The sequence below is a fragment of the Talpa europaea genome (assembly GCF_964194135.1).
Source record: "Talpa europaea genome assembly, chromosome: 11".
In the NCBI taxonomy this organism is placed as follows: Eukaryota; Metazoa; Chordata; class Mammalia; order Eulipotyphla; family Talpidae; genus Talpa; species Talpa europaea.
The window spans coordinates 1,067,292-1,086,734 of NC_140078.1; the positions used below are offsets into that span (position 1 = coordinate 1,067,292).

Here is a 19,443-nt window from a genome sequence, read left to right on the forward strand (position 1 = left end):
CATACCTCCTTATATAAGGAGCTACTTTGGTCACTCAGCCTACAGTAGCTTCCCAACTACATTATTCACTATGTTCTCTTTCATTTCCTTTGTAGTAGTTATTGCTATTTAAAATTATTTTGTTGTCTGCTGCTCCCTCCATCATATGTAAGATTCATAAAATCAGGGGCCTGTCTTTTCTCATTTATAGTTATTTATAGGTGCATGTTTATTGGAAGAATGAATAAATAGTCAAAAAATTGAGAGATACGTAGTATGGTTAGTACGAGGAGTGCAAAAGAGATTAGAAAGAAATAAGGCAGTGGGGAGCCAAAAAAGGTTTATAAGTAGCAGGTGACATCAATTCAATGAATAATTATTTGAGAACTCAGTCTGTGCTGGATATAGGCTAGGCACTGAGGAGCATGTTCATGGCAGAACTTCTCTTAGTGGGGAAAATGGGTTAAAGTGGGACAAGACCAGAGACAGACTTTGCAGCAATCCAGGTGAGAAGTCATGGTGGTGTGACTTGGGAAGTGACAAGGAGGATGGATGGAAATGGATGGATTTTAGAAAAACTTGAGAGGAGGGAGATTCAAGCAGACTAAGGATCGGCAAAAGAGGTTCTGCCCTGAAGGATACCTGAAGAATTAGCTAAAAGAGGACAAATGGAACGGGTATCATGTTACGGAAGGTGAGGAAAGGGTGTTTTTATGAAAGGAAATCACTGACATTGTCAACACAGATGCTAAATAAAATAAAAACTGGCCATCCATGAAAAGTAGTTTCACTGGCATGACGAGGGTTTCAGCACAAAGTACAGACGTCACATTCCAAGAAAGCACAGTAGTAGCTAAAGTGAGACATAGATTCCAGGGAGAGCTTTAATTAGGTATTTTGTTTTAAGGATAAGAGCTTTTAAAAATGGATGGGGTGAAGGAGACATTGGAAAACACTAAGGGGGTCACTAGGAAGAGTGTGTACAGAAGGGAGAGTCAGGGTGAAGGTGCGCAGAGATGTGAACAGTCCATATGTTGGTAAATATTGAAGCTGGGTCAGGGCTTCCTTTGAGCTCCTCATGCTGTGATTTCTAGTTTTAAAAAAGCCTTTTGAAAGTTTCCACAACGTTGTTTTGTATAAAGGAAGGTGGCTTCCTCCGAACGTGAGGAAGAATCACTTCAAAGTGAGTAGATGACGGCAGTTAGTAGGGAGAGTGTATGTGCTGGCGGGCGTGTGACTCGGAGGAGCTGGTTTTTATATGTGGAGAAATAGGCAGCTGCTTAAATCTTCAGGAGAGGAAAGGACACCAGCTTTTTGCTCCCGACCCCAAGGTGTAAGGTGTGGGAGAATTAGTGCTGTAAGGACGGGGGCCGTGGTGGGGGGGGGGGGGGGAATGATTGATCGCCTGCTTTCACTTAAGGCGAAGCAGAGGAGGGAGTTGCTAGAAATTGAGGATTTAGTGGAATTTCTGTGGAATGAATGAGATCTTAAAAGAATTTGATCTATTTTGCTGACAAGATTACTGGCTCCATCTCATAGAAATGGGTATCTAATTTTTGCTGTTATTTTTTGTGAATTCAGTACTGTTCAGTTATGCAGACTTTCATGAAATGCTTGGAAGGAAAAACATTTTAGGTTGTTATCCATGAGCATTCAGTGTATCACTCTAAAGTCCATCAGCGAGTGGGGATTAAGAAATGAATGATTTCACAGAACGACTTGAAGAAAGAAATGACAGGATTTGGTAAAATTTTAAAAAAGGGTATCTTCTAATAAATATTAGTGGATAGTTATTCTTTTGGCCAAGAATAGGAGACCATAAAATGAATCAATACCATCATGCTTTTTTAAGTGTGAGCAGACAGAGTGAATGTGACATGCATGATGTTAGTCAGCTGATGGAGTCAAGAAACTCACTGATTTTTGGTGAAGTATAGCCTAATTATTCATATAACTTAGGACATAGTGTTTAATAAAGCTTCAAATCAGAAATACATTATTATTTATGGTCAAAACCTGTTTTTAAATTTAAGGATCATCAGTGGGAAGCAGTCACTGTGCCTGAGGACAAAGTACAAGTATACAGCATTGAAGGTATAAGACCTGTTTTCTGTTATTCTCTTCTCATTCCTGGCATATGAAGTAGGAGTTGCCTTCTCTCTGGGATAACAAAATGGATTCCTGAAAGCCAAAAGCATTTTCATATGTTCACACTCATTTGATGGCTCAGTACAATCAAATTCCCTGGCCTCTCCTCTCTTCCCTAAAGCCCCACCTTTCTCCTATACTTGCTTCCTTCCCTAGCTAGTCCGGCCCGTGGGCAGTCATGAGCCTGCCAAGACTCTTGCCATTTCAAGCTAGTTGTTTGATTAAATTCAAACCTCGTTTCTCCACTTCTGGTGTTGGAACTTGCATAACGCTGCTGGACAGAAGCACCAGGCAGACTGCTGCCACCCAGATTCACAGAGCGAGACACTTTAGCCACTTTAGTGGGCATGCGGAGGTGTCTTTTAATAGTTCATTTGCATTTTCCTAGTGACCAGTAATGTTCAGCACTTTTTCGTGTGCTTAGTAGCCACTTATATACCTTTCTGAAGTATCTGTTTAAGTATTTTATCTTACTTTCCTGGTGAACACAGATGCAAAAATCCTCAACAAAATCTTAGCAAACCATATTTGACAATGCATCAAAGCAATCGTACACCATGACCAAATGGGGCTTATTCCAGGGACACAGGGATGGTTCAGTATCCAAAATCAGCCAACACAATTCACCATCTCACAAAAGAAAAACTAAAAACCATATAACAGTAGATGCTAAGAAAGCATTCGATAAGATTCAACATCCATTTATGAGAAAGACCTTTAAAAAATGGGGGTAGCTGGAACATACTGGACTGTGTTTATTACTGAGTTTTTATAAAATATCCTGGATACCAGCCCTGTATCTGTTTTCTCCCAGTCTGTTTCTTGCTTATTCTTTTTCTTATTGGTGTCTTGAAAGAAGAGACATTTAGATTTGAAGTCCACGATCATTTTTTTTCCCTTTATGGTTATTGCTTTGTCTTACCTATTGTTTGTCAATGACCAGGTATTCCCCTGTTTCTCTAGAAAAACTTCATATTTAGGATTATGATGCATCTTAAATTAAAACTTGGTTACGATGTGACATAGGAATTGAGTTTTTTTTAATGATATGCAGTTATTCCTGAATTTTTGCTGAATAGGTTTTTCTTTCCCCAAATGAATTTAATTGGTCCTCTTGTTGAAAATCAAATGACTACTGACATAAGTGCATTTATTGTAAGTTCATAGCCAGCTGCAGGAAAAGAGCAAATGCACTTCAGAGGACTATAACCATTGGCAGAAGTATCCAAAAGCATTATAAGTGCTCTAATCTTCAGCACCAAAATTGGGAGCGTTATCCTCCTCAGTGCCACCTAACTTTCATTTCAGAAGCCTGAAAACTTACTACTATTAAAATGCATTACTATCTTTTCTACCCCCGAAAAGCCACTGGCATTTAGATATTATGTCACCACAACCTTCAGGCAATTAATAATTGCCAGTATCATCAAAGAATATTACTGTGGAAGTTTCACATAATTGTAAAAGTAAACAATATATTTAGGGTAGGTCATGGTGTGACCAGCAGAGGTTTTCCTGATACAGATTCAAATTTGTCTACTTGGTATGGGACTTCTTCCTCAGGATATTTTCCTCCTGCCCAAAAGTACACCCTGGAGGCGGGTGTGGAGAGCTCTCGGGCACCAGCAGGACTGAGATGGTGCAGGAGCCCCAGAGAGATGGTGCAGGAGCATAGTGACCTTTAGTTCACAATACAGGCACATCAGTGGGGTGCCAGGTAATTTGGGGGTAATTTTTTGGGGGGAAAGCTGGTGAACACTGCTTATAAACTGGCACTTAGAGTATATTTTTCTCTACTAGATTGGTAAGTTCATTGTGGTAAGGACAGTATCCATCTTACCTCACAATTTCCAGGTACTCAAATATTTATCAGATGTTGTTTATTGATATATTTATAACAACTGACATTTAATAGAAATTTTTGAATAGATGCCTATACCTAGAAATATGCTTATTTATGGAATTAAAGTTATTTCTTTGGTTGCCTCTTTTAAAATAAGAAAATAGTTTTCTCATATGTGTTCTAAGAATACTAGGAACCTGTCAATGTGCAGAATGTATTTGAGACTTTAACTCATTGGTTAATGGATTACCCTGTATTTTATAGATCAAGAAATGAAAATTCTAATTGACTTAATTTGTTTATATAGGTAGTGAGAACCAGAATTGATTAAATAGTTAAAGTTAATTTTTTTCAATTCATTTAAAGTAATATGCTACAGCTTTTTAAATTTATAGTGTAACTATAGAGTGGCATCAGAAATAAATACAAACTAATCTGATTTGTTTGTGTACAGTGAGAGAATCAAAGAAGCTACTGACGGTCATTCTGAAAAACATAATAAAAATTAGTAAAAGAGAAGGGAAAGAATTGCTTTTGTATTTTGATGCATCATTAGAAATCACTAATGTGGCTCAAAAAGTTTTTGGTGCAAATAAATACAGGGTAAGTGTTTAAATTCTTTTTAATTACATGTTTATTTTCATAATTCTGAGAACTCTCAGTTATTTGGGGCTATAAGTTTCATTGATTTTTTTTTTTTCCCCAAGAACTCTTAAAATCACATGTAGATCTTTGGTTTTTTAAATGTGTATTGTGGAATAGCTCATTTGAAATGATACCTCGTTGAAAGAATCTTAGATGACCAAATTAGCAGCAGCTACTCGAAATGTATCATGAATTCCTGCCAACTGTTTAAAAAGTGAGATGATATAACCCCCTCTTTTCAAGATATTAAACACTGAGGATTATAGAATGATCCCTCAGGAGAACTCATGAGTGGCACTGGGAAAAGGAAGACATTGAGGGAAAGAATGCTCATTCAGTCAGACTTGAAGGAAAGATTGTAGAACTGGGACTTGAAATGGCCTTTGCAGTTAATGGCTGACATTTAGATGAGTGGCTTCCCAGGACGGTGGAAGATGCTCGTTCCCTCTTGTTGAACTGGGAATACAAGTGACAGTTCACATTTTGTTCGGAGGAGATACTCAATTGACAAGTTGGATGACTCAGTCTGTTTGGGCTGCAATGATAAAAATTCCCTATTCTGGGTAGCTTCAACAACAAACACTTGTTTCTCATAGTTCTGGAGTCTAGAAAGCCTAAGATCCAGGTGCCAGAAGAATTGGTGACTGGTGAGGGTCTGCTGCCTGGTGCAGTGTTGACCTTTTTATCTGTCCTCAGATGGTGGAAGGGTTAGCCTCTGGGCTTCACAGGGCACCGGTCTTCCTTCACAGGGCCTGCCTTCATGACTTACACCTCTCACAGGCCCCCACCTACAGTACCAGTTCACCATGAATTTTGGGGGTACAGAAAGGATGGCTAGTGGGAAGTCACAGAAATACTCTATGTGTGTTTGTATCCAAAATAATGATTTGAGATAATTTGGTAATGTGGGGAGAAAATAGAAAATAATTACATTAAAATGGAAAGACTAAGAAAATAATATCACTTTGAATTAATTTCATTTTAGGAATTTACCCCAAAACAAGGTATTTCAGTAGCCAAGACATCTGTGCATATACTTTTTGATGCAAGTGGGTCACAGGTATGTGTCTAACTTAGATGATTTATCATTGGGTTAAATTTACCCTAATAAAAGCAGAGTGATAAAATTGATGTTGGAGAGTAAACATCTAAAAAATAAATTATCTCAGAGTGCTATATAATCAATGTATGATTTTAAAACATTGGTGACTTATTTTAGTGCAGAAGGTTGTTATTAATAACCAATTTTGGTTACTTTACTAATTAGAAGTATATGTCCTTCCAGTAATGCCAAAGCTTTGTTTTATGATGACTGATTTTTGAAAAAAGTGGATGCTTTTTGTTAGGTCACTTTATGGGACTGAAAATTATAATAGAAGGGTTGACCTTAAGTGTAAGGTGAACAGGAACTTTATATTAAAGACATCGGTGATTTTTGAGAGCCTCCTATGGTTTGAAGTTTTAAATACTTTTCTGTATTCTCCAACAGATTTTAGTGCCAGAAAGTCAAATCTCACCAGACGAAGAACTCTTTAGTGTAAAAGAAAAACCTAACACCCAAAAGGAAATAGCTGGCCCCCCAAAATACAGCAAAAGGAGTAATCAAGGGGACAGAAAAAATAATTCACTCGCGGTAACTATGGTGCCAAAAACAGTCATTTGTAAAACAATATGGCTTAAATCATTGATGTGTGTAGTTACAGAAAAAAGCATCTAGAATTTACAGGTTAATGACTTTCATCAGTGACATTTCAGAGTACTTTTAGGTGCCTTTTTCAAATGCAAAAGATAGTGTTTTACATTCCAAATTAGAGATACATAGCAAAGTAACTACCACTTTTCACTCTTTGCTTTTTGATCTTTGCATGTGACTATCATGTAGAATACAAATTTGTAATCTTTTTATTCGCATGAGGAAACAAAATGTTAGATTCTTTTTCCTCTTCCTCCTGCACCATTGAGGGTCTCCAGCAGGACCACTTCTCAGCCTTCTGTCTCTTGCTCTGACACTTGACATCAATAATAGCCCTCTCTGAATGTTCTCTCCTCCTTTGACCTCTGTGTTAGCATTTTAATTCTCTTTCTGCTTCTATTTTTCCATCAGAGATAACATTCTCTCCCTACCTCCTGAATGTACATATGCTCTGAAACCTTGACGCTCAGCCTTCTGGGTCCCTCCAGGCCTCTCCCTTAGAGCCTTCCTTCACGTGCAGGGTCTTCACAGCTCTGAAGTCACGTCTCTTATCTTTTGCCATTATCTTTTGCCTCAAACTTGCATCTGCTGCCATACTTCAGTAATTCCACCTTTCATTTTTCTGACGATATCCTTAATTTCAGCCTCTTCTTCCCTGTATTTGGAACCAGTGTGCCCGTGATCACCGTTCATAGTTTATCTGCATCCTTTCTTACCCCTCTACCGCGACTCATCTTAGCACAATTAGGTCAGTGCAGACACCTCCTAATTGACCTTTGAGCTACCCTGTATGAAATACCACTGATTGTTCTGAATGCCAGTTTTCTCATAGCATTCTTCAGCCCGGAAAGCTTTGTGAACTCTGTGTTTATTCCACAGAATCTAAATTTTTACTCAGTTCTGAGACCTTCTATAATTTAATTTTAGTCTGTCCAAATATTTTCCACTTTAGTAAGTTTAATTGTCTTACCATCTACTTTTGTCATGTCCATTCTTGCCAGTGTGCCTTTTCATTCATGTCGATTATTCCGTATGCCCTTTATTCATCTAAAGTGTGCTCATAACTGCCAGCCTTGATGCATATTTACTACTTCGTGGAGTTTTTTCTGATCACAGGTGAAAGGTTTGGTGCGGCTGGCCCCTGCATCGACCTTTCAATAGGTGACTGTAATCACACTCTCCCATGCATTTTGGCAAGTTTGTTTCTTATTATTTTTTCTCTTTAGACTTATGTCATAAGACTAGTGTCATATTTCTCTTAAATGAATAGATCTTTTATGTATTCATGTCAAAATCATAACTTGAGTACTTATTTATAACACAAAATCTTACTTTAAAACCTATTGAATCTTAAGCTCAGGGAAATATCTTAAGCACATTGAAGTTTGGGAAAAAATTGTATTATTAAATACACAGTATGATTTCTGTAAGGATGAACTGTTTGAAGCATTTATATGAATAAGTAACTTAATAGCTTTCTCTCACTATATTGCTAGGAACTGTAATTTCATTAAAAATAATCTGCTTAGTGCCTTGTTTTCTGGTTAATCTTAATATTCCCTTTTCTCCTGTCCTCCCCTACCTTTCTTCCATGCCCCATGTGTGCATCTACTTACAGCTCCATCGGAGTTTTATTTTTTCTCTCTCTCTTTTAAAAAATCACTCTCCAATGCCTCTCTGTAGTTTGTTGTCATCTACTCATTTAATTACATGGTACCTCTGAAACTCCTGGCCCCTTAGTCCCTGCCTCTGCTTATCTATTACCATTACTCTTTTCAGTCATTCTAGTTAGACTTCCTCTTACTTACATGAAGCTCTAAAATGGAAACCTCTGTTGGAACCAATAGTTTTTGTGCCACTGAGTCTCTGAATTCCTGTAGCAACTTATTACTCCAGAATCATCCACATGAAATGGATTGGAAACTGTGAGCCACTAGTCAACTAGTTAAATCAAGTCTGGAGATTCTGTATTCTTTAAAACTACATCTGTATTTAAAACTACATTCTGTATTCTTTAAAACTACATTGTTTTGGCTACTCACTTAAAATCAAACATTAAGATAAAACAAATTTCTGAACACCATGTATTTTATAAAACACCCTGTCTTTTGGGTAGAGTCAAGGTAAAATGTTATGAATAAAATGCTGGATATTTAATTTCAAAAGTGAATGTATATTTTATTGTGGTTGTTTCACGTGATTTAGGTTACTCCTAACAAAAGAAAAATGTCTGAAGCATCCATGATTGTTCCTGGTTCAGACAGATACACTGTGAGAAGTCCAGTACTTTTAATCAACACATGTAAGTTTTATAGTCCTCAAACATTCTTACAAGTATTATATTTAAAGCAGGCATTTTAAAATTCAGGTATATTCTGGATATAATTTACCTGGAGGAAAAATTGGGGATATAAAAATGGGCAGAATATAAACTACAAATGTCTTAACAGTTGGAAGAAAGGTATATTTGGTATTGACATATAAACATTATTCAAAATATTGACATCAGGACTTCATCATTTATTATAACTTAAAGCCGGAGACAGGGGACATGATGGAAATGTTGACTTAATCGGGCTGCATGGGCATGTTTTCCACTCCCAGGTGTGTTCTTTGTAAAGAACATCATCCCCTGGCTGAGTTTAGAACCAGTTTCCTTTCTCTAAAATGGGACAGACATGTATACATCATCCAGTTGCTTATAAGATTGAAATCATTCAACAGGGAACGTTGGGAAGTATTTAGACAGTGCCTCCTCTATTTTAAGAACTAAGTTACAATGAAATTGATGCTGAACACTAGTTGCCATAAATACAGTCTAGTTGATCTTCATGACAGTTGAACAATAGCCTGATGTTCCAGATACCCACATGCCTCCTTGGCAGCGTCTAATGTCGAACAGGTACGTGGGACTTAGTCGGTCCAAATGAACTCATCTCCTGTACTTTCCCTACCGTTTTTTTCTCCATTTCTTACCTGGGTAAATAGCGTCCATATTTACTTATTCATTTGAACCAAAAGCCCAGGAAACATTCTAGAAGCTCCCTTGTTGCCCTCCTCATCTGAAAAGTACTGCAATCACAGTATGTAATTAAAAAAAGAAAACTGCAAATTTAGCAGTCCTTTGTCCTCCTAATTTTTAGCAACACCGCGAAGAGGAAGAATTAAACCATCACTGCCAATGAGGAGTTCAACAGAACAACCTGGTGCTCCTAAGACAGTGGAAAATAAAGTGGATAATGTTGTGTCCCTTAAATCTCGGCCTTCTGAAGGAAGAAATAAAGGAGATAATACAGACAAAGTAACTGCTTTGAAAGCATTTTATAAAATAAATTTTTATCAAGTTATTATAGAAATTATTAACTTGCTTGGCAGTGAGAGTGTCTTGTTTTGTTTGAAGCGTTGCTTTTTTCCATAGCTACAATTTATTGTCCTTAAAGGGAAGGTCCTTCTGGCATCTGACTCATTTACTGTGCTAACAATAAAATTTAGAACTATCTGTTCAGTTTAGCTCTGATCTACACATTTGGTAGGAGAAATGGCTTTGTCATCATTCTTCATTATACAAATTAGCATCTTTTACTAGGAAGATTCTAATAAAGAAATGTAAGATCCAAATGGACTCGATATCTTAAAGTCTACCATGGAGTTTAGAGAGATTAGTGAGGTACTTACAGTTTCATACATAGGACACAGTAGCAACCTAATGGAGGGGGCGAGTGCTTGACCCTAGAAATGGTTGGGAGGGTAGAGATCGGGACATGCTTTTCAGGAGATGGAGAGAGTTGATTTTTGGAGGGGCTGCAAAGTTTAGTCAGATGAACACTGACAGGTAAAGGGACAGCAGGCAGTGCCTAAAAGAAAGGTGCTTTTTGGAGAAATGGGCAGCGATCAGAGCTGCAGGTAAGGCTGTAGATGAGGAACACCTAAAAGCTTCTATTGTCTCTGAAGGGCAAGGACATCGAGTGTCTCATGGGGATTTGTTGCAGCAGAGGACTCAGGGACATGTAAAGATTTGGAGAGGACTAAGTGCAAGTGTTAGGTAATATTAAGGGCCCAGTTTCAATTTAAGACTGAATTTTATCATGGCATTTGTTTAGAATGTGTGATTTTCTGATGAGACTTAGCAGCTCTGGTGTTACAGTGAAAGAATAGGTGGTGGATTTTTAAAACTTTTCAATGGATATGTAGCAGAAAGATAGTGGAAGAGCTGAAGATGTGAGGAAACAATAGTGAGAGTCATGGCTGAAATCATCGCATTAGTGTTGCTTAGTAGGAGCACTGTGGCTCCGTGCTGTGGCGTGGCCCCAGAGGCCCTCTGTCTTTGCGGCAGCAACACCTGCGGGGTTTTGTACAAGCCCTCCTCCAGTATGGGGCAGTACTGGCGGGTTCGCTAGGGAATATAGCTGGCAGAGGCAAAATAAGACGGGAGAGGGTATTTTTCTGGTGTTGAGGGCAGGTTATTATTTGATTTGGGTTATGTGTATCTGTGGCTGTGGTAAAGGGGGGACTTACTACAGGAAAGAAGTTATCTGTACACTGGCCAAAAATTTACAAAATCAGTTAATATTTCATAATTTCTGACTCTTCAACATATGTTAGTGAAAAGATCAATGCAGGCGATGAGATCAATAGCAGTAGTAGATGTGCGATTGAAGTTCTAGAAATGTTCACTTACAGATGAATGTTGAATTAAACTAGCAGTGGATGAGATCAGAAATATTATAGGATCTTCTGCCTCTTTACCTACAATGAAAGTTACTTTTAGGATGGACAATATTCTAGAATGGGCATAACCTGTATGAAATGGATAGTCTATCTGACTTTTAATAGCTTAATTTTAAAAGTTTTAAACTTTAATACTCTGACTTTTAAAAATATTTCCCTATATTGCTTAATTCAAGTTTACATTAACTATTTCCTGTATTTATAGCATGTCAAAACTGCCCAAATTGTAGAAAAGACAGAAAATAAGGACAAAGAATGCTCAAGTCAAAATTTCAGTAAGTACTATTGGGTTTAATTTTAGTAGCTCCTGTAAAAATGCGTATCTTTTCCTCTATCCTTTAACCCCACTAGCTTTCACTGATTTGCAAAGGAGTAATTTATAATGACTATATTGGATTTTGTGCAAGGAACTTAGAGTTACAAGGAAGTGCAAGTCAGTCTCTGTTTCCAAGAATTTTAGGTCTGATAGGATAAGATGAGGTGGGCCTATCCCTCTATCCCAGTGTGAGAACCTTGACTGAATCTTTTCCTAACTGCCACCTGCACAGAAGTAATGACTGTATCATGCCTTTTGTTTTTTCTAGATGAACTCCGAGGGAATGTTCCTGATTCACAGGCAATGGGAAAAACAGATAAACGTGTGTAAGTATGAGAAAATTCATCTGATTATTTAGTGTATGTTAATTTTACTTTTATATGAATGACTAGATTTAAAGGAAAAGGTCTTTATACTCTTAGAATTACAATTTTTTTTTAAAGATTTATTCATTTATTTATTTATTTATATAAGCCCTGGGTACAGTCAGAAGCGTGGGAGGGTGAGAGAATTCACCAGAGCGGGGAGCAGAGCAGGCAGAAGGACCGAAGTACACTGCTGAGGGGAGCAGCGGGCAGCAGGAGAGGTCTGCACGCCATGTGGGACCCTCCTCTGGTGGCCGGGGAGCAGCCGGGGATTGAACCGGCGCTGCAGAGGCTGTGGGCAGCTTCACAGCCCAGTGCTCAACCGCTGCACCACCGGGGAGGCCCAGAATTACAGTATTAATTCTCAAGTATTACTATGATACCATAAAGAGGAATGATTATACACGTTTTCGAGATCAGCCAGTAACTCTTTAAATTGAGTCATAAAATGAAGTTCTTTTGTACTTTTTTTTGAGGTAACACTAGTTTACAACACTATGTGTTCCAGGGGTGTAAGATCACACCTCCTCAGATGCATGTCCCAACACCACTCCCACCACCAAGGTGCCCAGTGTCCTCCGCCATAGTCCATGGGCCCCTCCACACTTTGCTCTCTGCTGTTGGTAACCTTAGTTCTACAGAGTAATTTCTAATGTGTGTGATTAGATTGAAATTTTTCCTGACCCTTTGTTTTGTTTCTGTATATTCAATGTATCCTTGAAGCCACGGGTTGCTTTTCTGCTGACTTCTTTCACTCAGCATTACTTTTCCTCCATAGCCGCACCAGAACCTGTTGTTTCTGGCCTTTTTGATCTGGGCCATTCTCCAGGGGTGAGATGGCATCACATTGTAGTTTTGATTTGTATCTCCCTGGTGATAAATGATAAAAATTTCTTCTTGTGCCTGTTGGCCATCTGTATGCCTTCTTCAGAGAAGTTTCTGTTTAGCTTGTTTGCCCATTTTTTGATTGGCTTAATTTCTTCTTCTTGAGTTGTATGAGTTTTTTATGGCTCTTCCATAGCTACCTCTTGTCAGCTATCTGATGAATAAATATTTTCCCGTCTTCAACAGGGTGTCTTTGTTTTAGTGATAGCTTCTTTTGCTGTGCAGAACCTTTTTGGTTTGATGTTGTCCCATTTGTTTATATTCCTTTTTCTTTCTCTTGCCATTGGAGACAAATTCACAAAGACATCTCTGAAGTCAGTGTTGTGAAGTATCTTGTCTATATCTTCTTCATTGTATTTTGTGGTTTGGGGTCTTATATCCACATCTTTAATCTATCTTGAGTTAATTTTTGTGTAGGATGTAAATGAGTTTTTTTTTAAACAATAAAGTATAAGTGTAAAGAAATTTAACCTAATTTAAATGCACAGTAGAACAGGTAAGATATGTGTAAGTAGATAACAAAATAGTAGCAATAATGGAACTTCTTTTGTAATATCTGTATTTTTATCAGTTACATAGTAAATTTTAACTGTTTTCCTGACTTACAAAAATATTTGCTATCAATAAGCTTTGCTTAAAAAAGATAAAAAGCTAAGGTCTTATGTCAGTATGATGGAATCATATTTTATAATATACTAGGCAATCAAATTTATTTTCCAGGTTACCTGGTGTTTTAGACAACCTCTCTGGAAATAAAATGAACACAAAATTGGCATGTTGGACACCCGTAACAAATATTAAACTATGTAATCAGCAAGCAAGTACTTCATCAGGAATCACATTTAATCAAGGTGAAACATAGTTCTGTCTGCATGTAATTAAGCTCAGGGAAATAATTCATTTTCTAAAATATCTAAGAAATAGCTTTAGTTTTAACAAATTTTATATATTAACAGCTTCTTTGTTTAATAAGGATTAATTTATCTTTTTCTGCTAGGTAACAACAAAAAAACAACTAAACAAATATCATCTTCTTCAATATCTGACAATTCTGAAGAAATTGAGAAGGTGCCATGTAAGAAAGAAATAATGCAGCATAAGAAAATAGATAAAGTAGAAGTTTGCAAAAGAAACCACCAACAGCAGAAAAATGCTGAAAGTACCAAACAGAATGATTGGCATATGGAATCTGAAACTACCTTTAAGTCAGTTCTCCTCAATAAGACAGTAGAAGAATCTCTGATCTATAGGAAAAAATACATATTGTCAAAAGATATAAATACTGCTACTTGTGATAAAAGTTCTTCTAAAAAAAATGCAAAAGATAATCGAAAATCAAGGAAAACCTCAATATCCGAAACTAATTCCTGGGATTTGAGACAAAAGAAGAAGGTGAGCTTTCAGTGTGTTTTATTTATGCATATTTACTAACATAAGAAAGCAAAAGCAGCTTGATTTATTGCTGCAGATTTAACACTTCTAACACTTAGTTCTCTGATTCTCTCTCAGACTCTGAGTGAGTCTCTCCTGAACCCCTCGCCCTCCTCCCACTTTCCCAGGTCCTAGGAGAAGGCGCGTGCCCGCCTGCCTGCACGGGCTGTGACAGTGACATAGCAGAAACGAGCCTTCAAGTTCCTGGCCTCCTCTTTTGAGTCCCACCCACTGTCCCTCAGATTCTTTTGAATGTGCATGTAAAACTACCTCTCTTACGCTTACCTTTCTTTTAAATGAATGGTTATTGTGTGTGTGTGTGTGTTTCGGTTTTAACCTATTACGGTGTAAGAATGTGTGTTTTCCTGCATGGTCTAGCACAGGTTTATGTATCTGAAACATTTCTGGGGTTACAGTGTTAAACTTTGACAAGAAAGGACCTAAGTGGAGTGGAGAAGATGGTCTTCTACTGTAACTCTTGCTGGTCCCTCTTTTTCATCTTTTACTAGAAATCCCAGGATGGTTTTAGGGTTATACCATACTTTGAGACTAAAAGTTTAGCTCTGTAGCAGTTATCTTATATCTTCTTTTTTTTGGGGGGGTGGGGGAGGGGGGCGGTAGAATGGGGCCAATGCTACTAAGATGTAGCTTGAGAAAACCTTTTAATGAGAATATATTTCCATGCTAAGAGGATCCAGATCATGTAGGTTCTTATTTTCATTTATCATCCAGAGTATTGTTAATATCTGGCAGCAGATTTTCTAGAGTCAGTGCAAAATGTTCATTTATTAGAGTATCTTTGTGGGTACATAAAACATTTGATAGATGATTTGCAGTTGTTTTATATAATTGAACATTCTGTCTTGACCAGTCTTCTCTTTGTTTTGTTTTTAACCTACAACTTTTTGTGCCTAATTTAACTACTTTTTTCTTTAGCCATATATTTTTGGGTCACTTTCCTTAATTCTTAGTATGCTGCTATTCTTTCTAGTCTTCATTGCTATTTAATTCCTTCAGAACTAGGCTTAACAGGATTCTTGTTGACGGAACACTGACTGATCTCTCAGTTTTAATTTTAAACTGTTTTCTTTGGAGAGTGGAAATCTTTCCACAGCATTTCACTGAGGTGGTCATGACCCTTTTATCCTGGGAACATGAAAACTTGATCAGCTCTTCTAAGTTGTGCTCAAATTTTTAAAAGCTCAACTCCCTATATTCAGAAATTCTCTTCAGTCTTTCCTATGGTCCCTCCTCTGTGATTACACAGAATTTCCCACCGTTCACATGCCAGGCAGCTCTTCTCAAATCCCACTTGTTTGTTATTAACCTTATATCTTTCAACTGTGATTGCTTTTTAGTTCAGTTTTTGGTATTTTCTGCAAAGACAGTGAAGTCATTGAGCAAACAGTTCTTAGTTCTTCCTTCCCAACCTACATATCACTTATTCAGTCATCTCGTCCTTGTTGCATTAGTAGAACTTCCAGTATGTTGAATAGGAACGGGGAGAGCAGACCTTACTTCCTTGTTTCTGATCTGAGTGGAAAGCATGTTCTTTCTCTCCATGAAGTGTGTTAGCTATAATTGTCTTTTTTATCAAGTTGAGGATGTTGCCCTTTATTCCTTGTTTGCAAAAGTTGTTATGAATGGGTTTTGGATTTTGTCAAATGCATTTGTGTGTCTGTTGATAGGATGCAGTACATGACTTGCATAGGACTAGAATAAATTTCACTTAAATGTGGTACGTAATTTTTTTTTATACATTACTGAGTTGAATTTGTCAGTATTTACCTGAGGACTTTTGCATATATGCACATGATATGGTCTATAGTTTTTACTTTTTTGTAATGTCTTTGATAGTGATGTGAGAGTGATTTTGGCCTCATAGGATGACTCTAAAAGTATTTCTCTGATTCTGTTTTCTGAAAGAGTGTAGAAAATTGGCATAATTCTCTAAATATTTTATAGAATTCATCAGTTAGTATATCTGAGCCTAACGTGTTCTGTTTTGACAGGTTATTTATTGATTGATTCAGTTTCTTTACTTGATACTGGCCTATCCAGGTGATCTAATTCTATGTGTGAGTTTTGGCAAAATGTCTTTCAAGGAATTGGTCCATTTAATATCATGTTTGTAGGCATAGATTTGTTCATAATTTTCCTGTTGTCCATGTGATAGCCTCTCTTTCATTTTTGATATTAGTAATTTCTGTATATTTTTAGCTAACCTGACTAGAAGTTTATCAATTTTATTGATCTTTCCAATGAACCAGCTTTTAGTTTCCTTCAGTTTTTAGTTTTTATGATTTCTTTATCCAGGAATGGGAAATTTTAATCTCTGTAGAACATGCTGCAGTTTTGTATATTGAAGGATTTGTCCTGAGTTGTTTTAATGCCAAACAATGCCCTAGCTTAAATAATTTCTGAGTCCCTTTTTGTCTTTCAGTTAAGCATAGAACCAGATTTCTAAAAGTTTTCTTTTCAGTCTATATTTCTTTTGAAGGTTAACTGGTGGAATTTTTAAATAACTTATCAATTGTTTCAGAGAGAAAAGTCAAAAGGGAAAGGATTTACTGGCGCAGCAGATTCCCTGATAAAACATATTAATAACAGATACAAACCAAAGGATGACATCAAGTCTACAAAAAAGTTAAAGGAGACTTTGATTGATGGGTATGTTCTTCAGTTTTAGACCATAAGAATTTCTCTGAAAGCACATCTAGATTATTTTATACCGTTTTAAACATGTTAAATAACCTAACCTTCTAGTAGAAAACAGTTCTTTTTAACAGCAGTAGCTATTCAGATTATGCAAGACAGTAACTAAATTTTAAATTAGCCATTCTAATGCCTCATTACATTTTATAAAGTATCTGGAATACCCTATCAGTGCAGCATACCTAAGTAGATGTTTAGAATATAGACAATTAGGGTTTTGTTATTGAGCTTAGTGATGAGTAACACGAAGTGCATGATGTAAATATATTGTTTTACGAAATATGAATTTTATGAGCTCATACGAGTTGCTTTTATATAAAGTGTGCATTCCCTTTGTGCAGTCTTTATGAAGGTTAATTCTTATTACAGAATATCTCCTTACAGGTTGCTAGGTTAATTCAAGTTTAAATTAATCCTGACTTTATATACAGCATGAAGAAAGTTTTTAGAAACCATTCATTTTTAATTGTGTGATACTGCCTACTGCATGAATGAGCCGCCTTAGAACTCATTGTTATAGTCACTGTTTACTATGGATGCAGTTGCAAACATTTCTGAGTAGTGCCAACCAGCACAAAAGTAGCTGTGGTGTCATGTTTCAGTTATTTATAGGATATTGAACATACATTTTATATGAGATGGCTCTTATGAAAAACACTCTACGGATTTTTAATTGCTTTTTTAATTCTGACAATCTTTTACAGTGGTTTTTCAAACAAGTCTGATCTACACCTCAGTAAGGTGGGTTTGATTTAATTACACCAAATATATAGCCAAACTCCACATGATATTTAACTGTAAGCACTGAAATAGAATAGTAGTAGGGTAGCAAATTAATAATTGGTGAAGACAAATGACAAGATTAGTGGCAAATACTCAAAGTAGACCCTACCCTTCTGTTCACATCTTTTAGATGAACTTTGCTATATAATCCAATATATCTTGGTCTCCATTTTGTCTTAGCTAATCCCCTTTCTCCTGACAATAAGATCCTTGTCTCTGTATTTGTTAAAACATTTACTGTTCGTTAAGGTTTACTATGTCACTTATCTTTGATTTATTCCTTATAATTATTTTCTCTTTCCACTTCATTTCAGGTTTTGAGATTTACCTCCTATAAATTCCTCTTGAATTCTTCCTTTATTCCCTATGTCAAATCCTGTTTTCCTAGTTTGAATTGTAATTTCTAATCCCTTTACAATCCCTAATTGCAATCGCCTTTATGTTATTCCTTTCACCTTATTTTCCTATATATAATGTCAGTAAATTATTTTGTATTTGTTATAAAACTTTATATTTCACAATTGTATTTATATCATAGTAAGCAAAATGTTGCAAATATAAGATTTTTATATTAGAAGCACTAAAAAATTAATTGCCTACTTATATGTAAACTTTTGTATTTAGGAAAAGGTTCAGAAAAAAAGTTATAGACAACTGAAGACTACTTTTGTTAACGTTACTTCTGAATGCCCATTGTAAGTAGTAGTCTATAAATTGCAGTTTTAGTGATAAAATGTATATATATTGCATAACGGAGTTAATATTACTCTTGACTTTTACAGGGATGATGTGTACAATTTTAATGTGAATGGAGCTGATGAGCCTACTATAAAACTTGGAGTAAGCTAAAAATTTGTTATTTTGCATCTTATTAGGGTATATTTTTATTTCTATCCTCCCATAAATATGCTTTAAAATATTTGAATACCTAAAAAATTTCTTTGGTAACCACTCTAGCTATATTTAGTTTCCTTTCAAATCTTTTTAACTTAAGTAGAGAAAAATAAATAAGTGGGATATATGAGGGCTCAGACTGCTCCATCAAGAAATCAGATCACTTACTGATACTGTTTTTACTATAGATCAAAATGTTTTATAATACTAGATTTCTTCCTAAAATGTTTTTAGTATTACCAAATATTATGTGAAGTGATAGAAACTAGATTTTATTTCTTTTCCTTTTTTTCCACCTTATTTTGACACTAAGTCTTTTTTAATGCTTATTTATGATATAGATTCAGGAATTTCAAGCTACAGCTACAGAAGCCTGCACGGATAATTCAATAAAATTGTAGGTATCTTTTGTTACCAGATGGGTCAGATGAGAACACAACCTCAGTTGTCTTTGACTGCTTTATAACATGAGGAAATAATGTTGCTGCCATTATTACTCCCTATTTTGAGCACTTCTAAAATTTATAATCAGATACTGTGCACATCTTAAATGGAAGGACTCAAAAGGCCCTTAACTCATTACCTTGTAATTAACTGAGGTTAGAGGGGAAATGTAGTGAATTAATACACTGGGGGCCCATGTGTGCTTCTCCAGTGCATGCTGCCTTAAGAAAACAAGTAATTAAAGTCAATGCATTTTTTGTTTAAGGGTAGGTTTAAGAAATTATGAAGCTGAACCTTATCCCAAGACAAAAGATAAAAGAGTAAGTTATAATAATATCCTAATGTGTTTAAAACTCACTATTTTCCTAATGCCAAAGATTATCACAGAACTGCAAAACAAAAATGTTATTTTTTTTCTCTATGGGATTGTCCATGTTTCTGTTATGCTTTTTCATATGGTCTCGGAGCTGTTGTGATCACCTAGTAGCAGATAATGACAGCTTCACTTTCTTGGATGGTATTAGATTATGTCTCTAGGGAAGTAAGTGGTTTTTAGGGAAGACTTCGTTAACAC

General features: G+C 36.3%; 1 protein-coding gene across 1 annotated transcript in view; it reads left to right on the plus strand.

Moving 5' to 3' along the window:
- The window catches only part of SYCP2 (synaptonemal complex protein 2), a gene marked incomplete at both ends in the record, with an annotated part of 45,254 nt that overhangs the window by 14,957 nt on the left and 10,854 nt on the right, over positions 1 to 19,443 (plus strand). The window contains 16 exons of the mRNA XM_084246595.1: positions 2,013 to 2,073; positions 4,425 to 4,573; positions 5,601 to 5,675; positions 6,105 to 6,251; positions 8,514 to 8,610; positions 9,452 to 9,609; positions 11,242 to 11,311; positions 11,633 to 11,678; positions 13,323 to 13,453; positions 13,600 to 13,994; positions 16,576 to 16,703; positions 17,453 to 17,489; positions 18,156 to 18,226; positions 18,314 to 18,371; positions 18,767 to 18,822; positions 19,135 to 19,189. Coding sequence (XP_084102721.1) covers positions 2,013 to 2,073; positions 4,425 to 4,573; positions 5,601 to 5,675; positions 6,105 to 6,251; positions 8,514 to 8,610; positions 9,452 to 9,609; positions 11,242 to 11,311; positions 11,633 to 11,678; positions 13,323 to 13,453; positions 13,600 to 13,994; positions 16,576 to 16,703; positions 17,453 to 17,489; positions 18,156 to 18,226; positions 18,314 to 18,371; positions 18,767 to 18,822; positions 19,135 to 19,189 — 1,734 coding nt within the window. The remainder of the gene's footprint in view (positions 1 to 2,012; positions 2,074 to 4,424; positions 4,574 to 5,600; positions 5,676 to 6,104; positions 6,252 to 8,513; positions 8,611 to 9,451; positions 9,610 to 11,241; positions 11,312 to 11,632; positions 11,679 to 13,322; positions 13,454 to 13,599; positions 13,995 to 16,575; positions 16,704 to 17,452; positions 17,490 to 18,155; positions 18,227 to 18,313; positions 18,372 to 18,766; positions 18,823 to 19,134; positions 19,190 to 19,443) is intronic.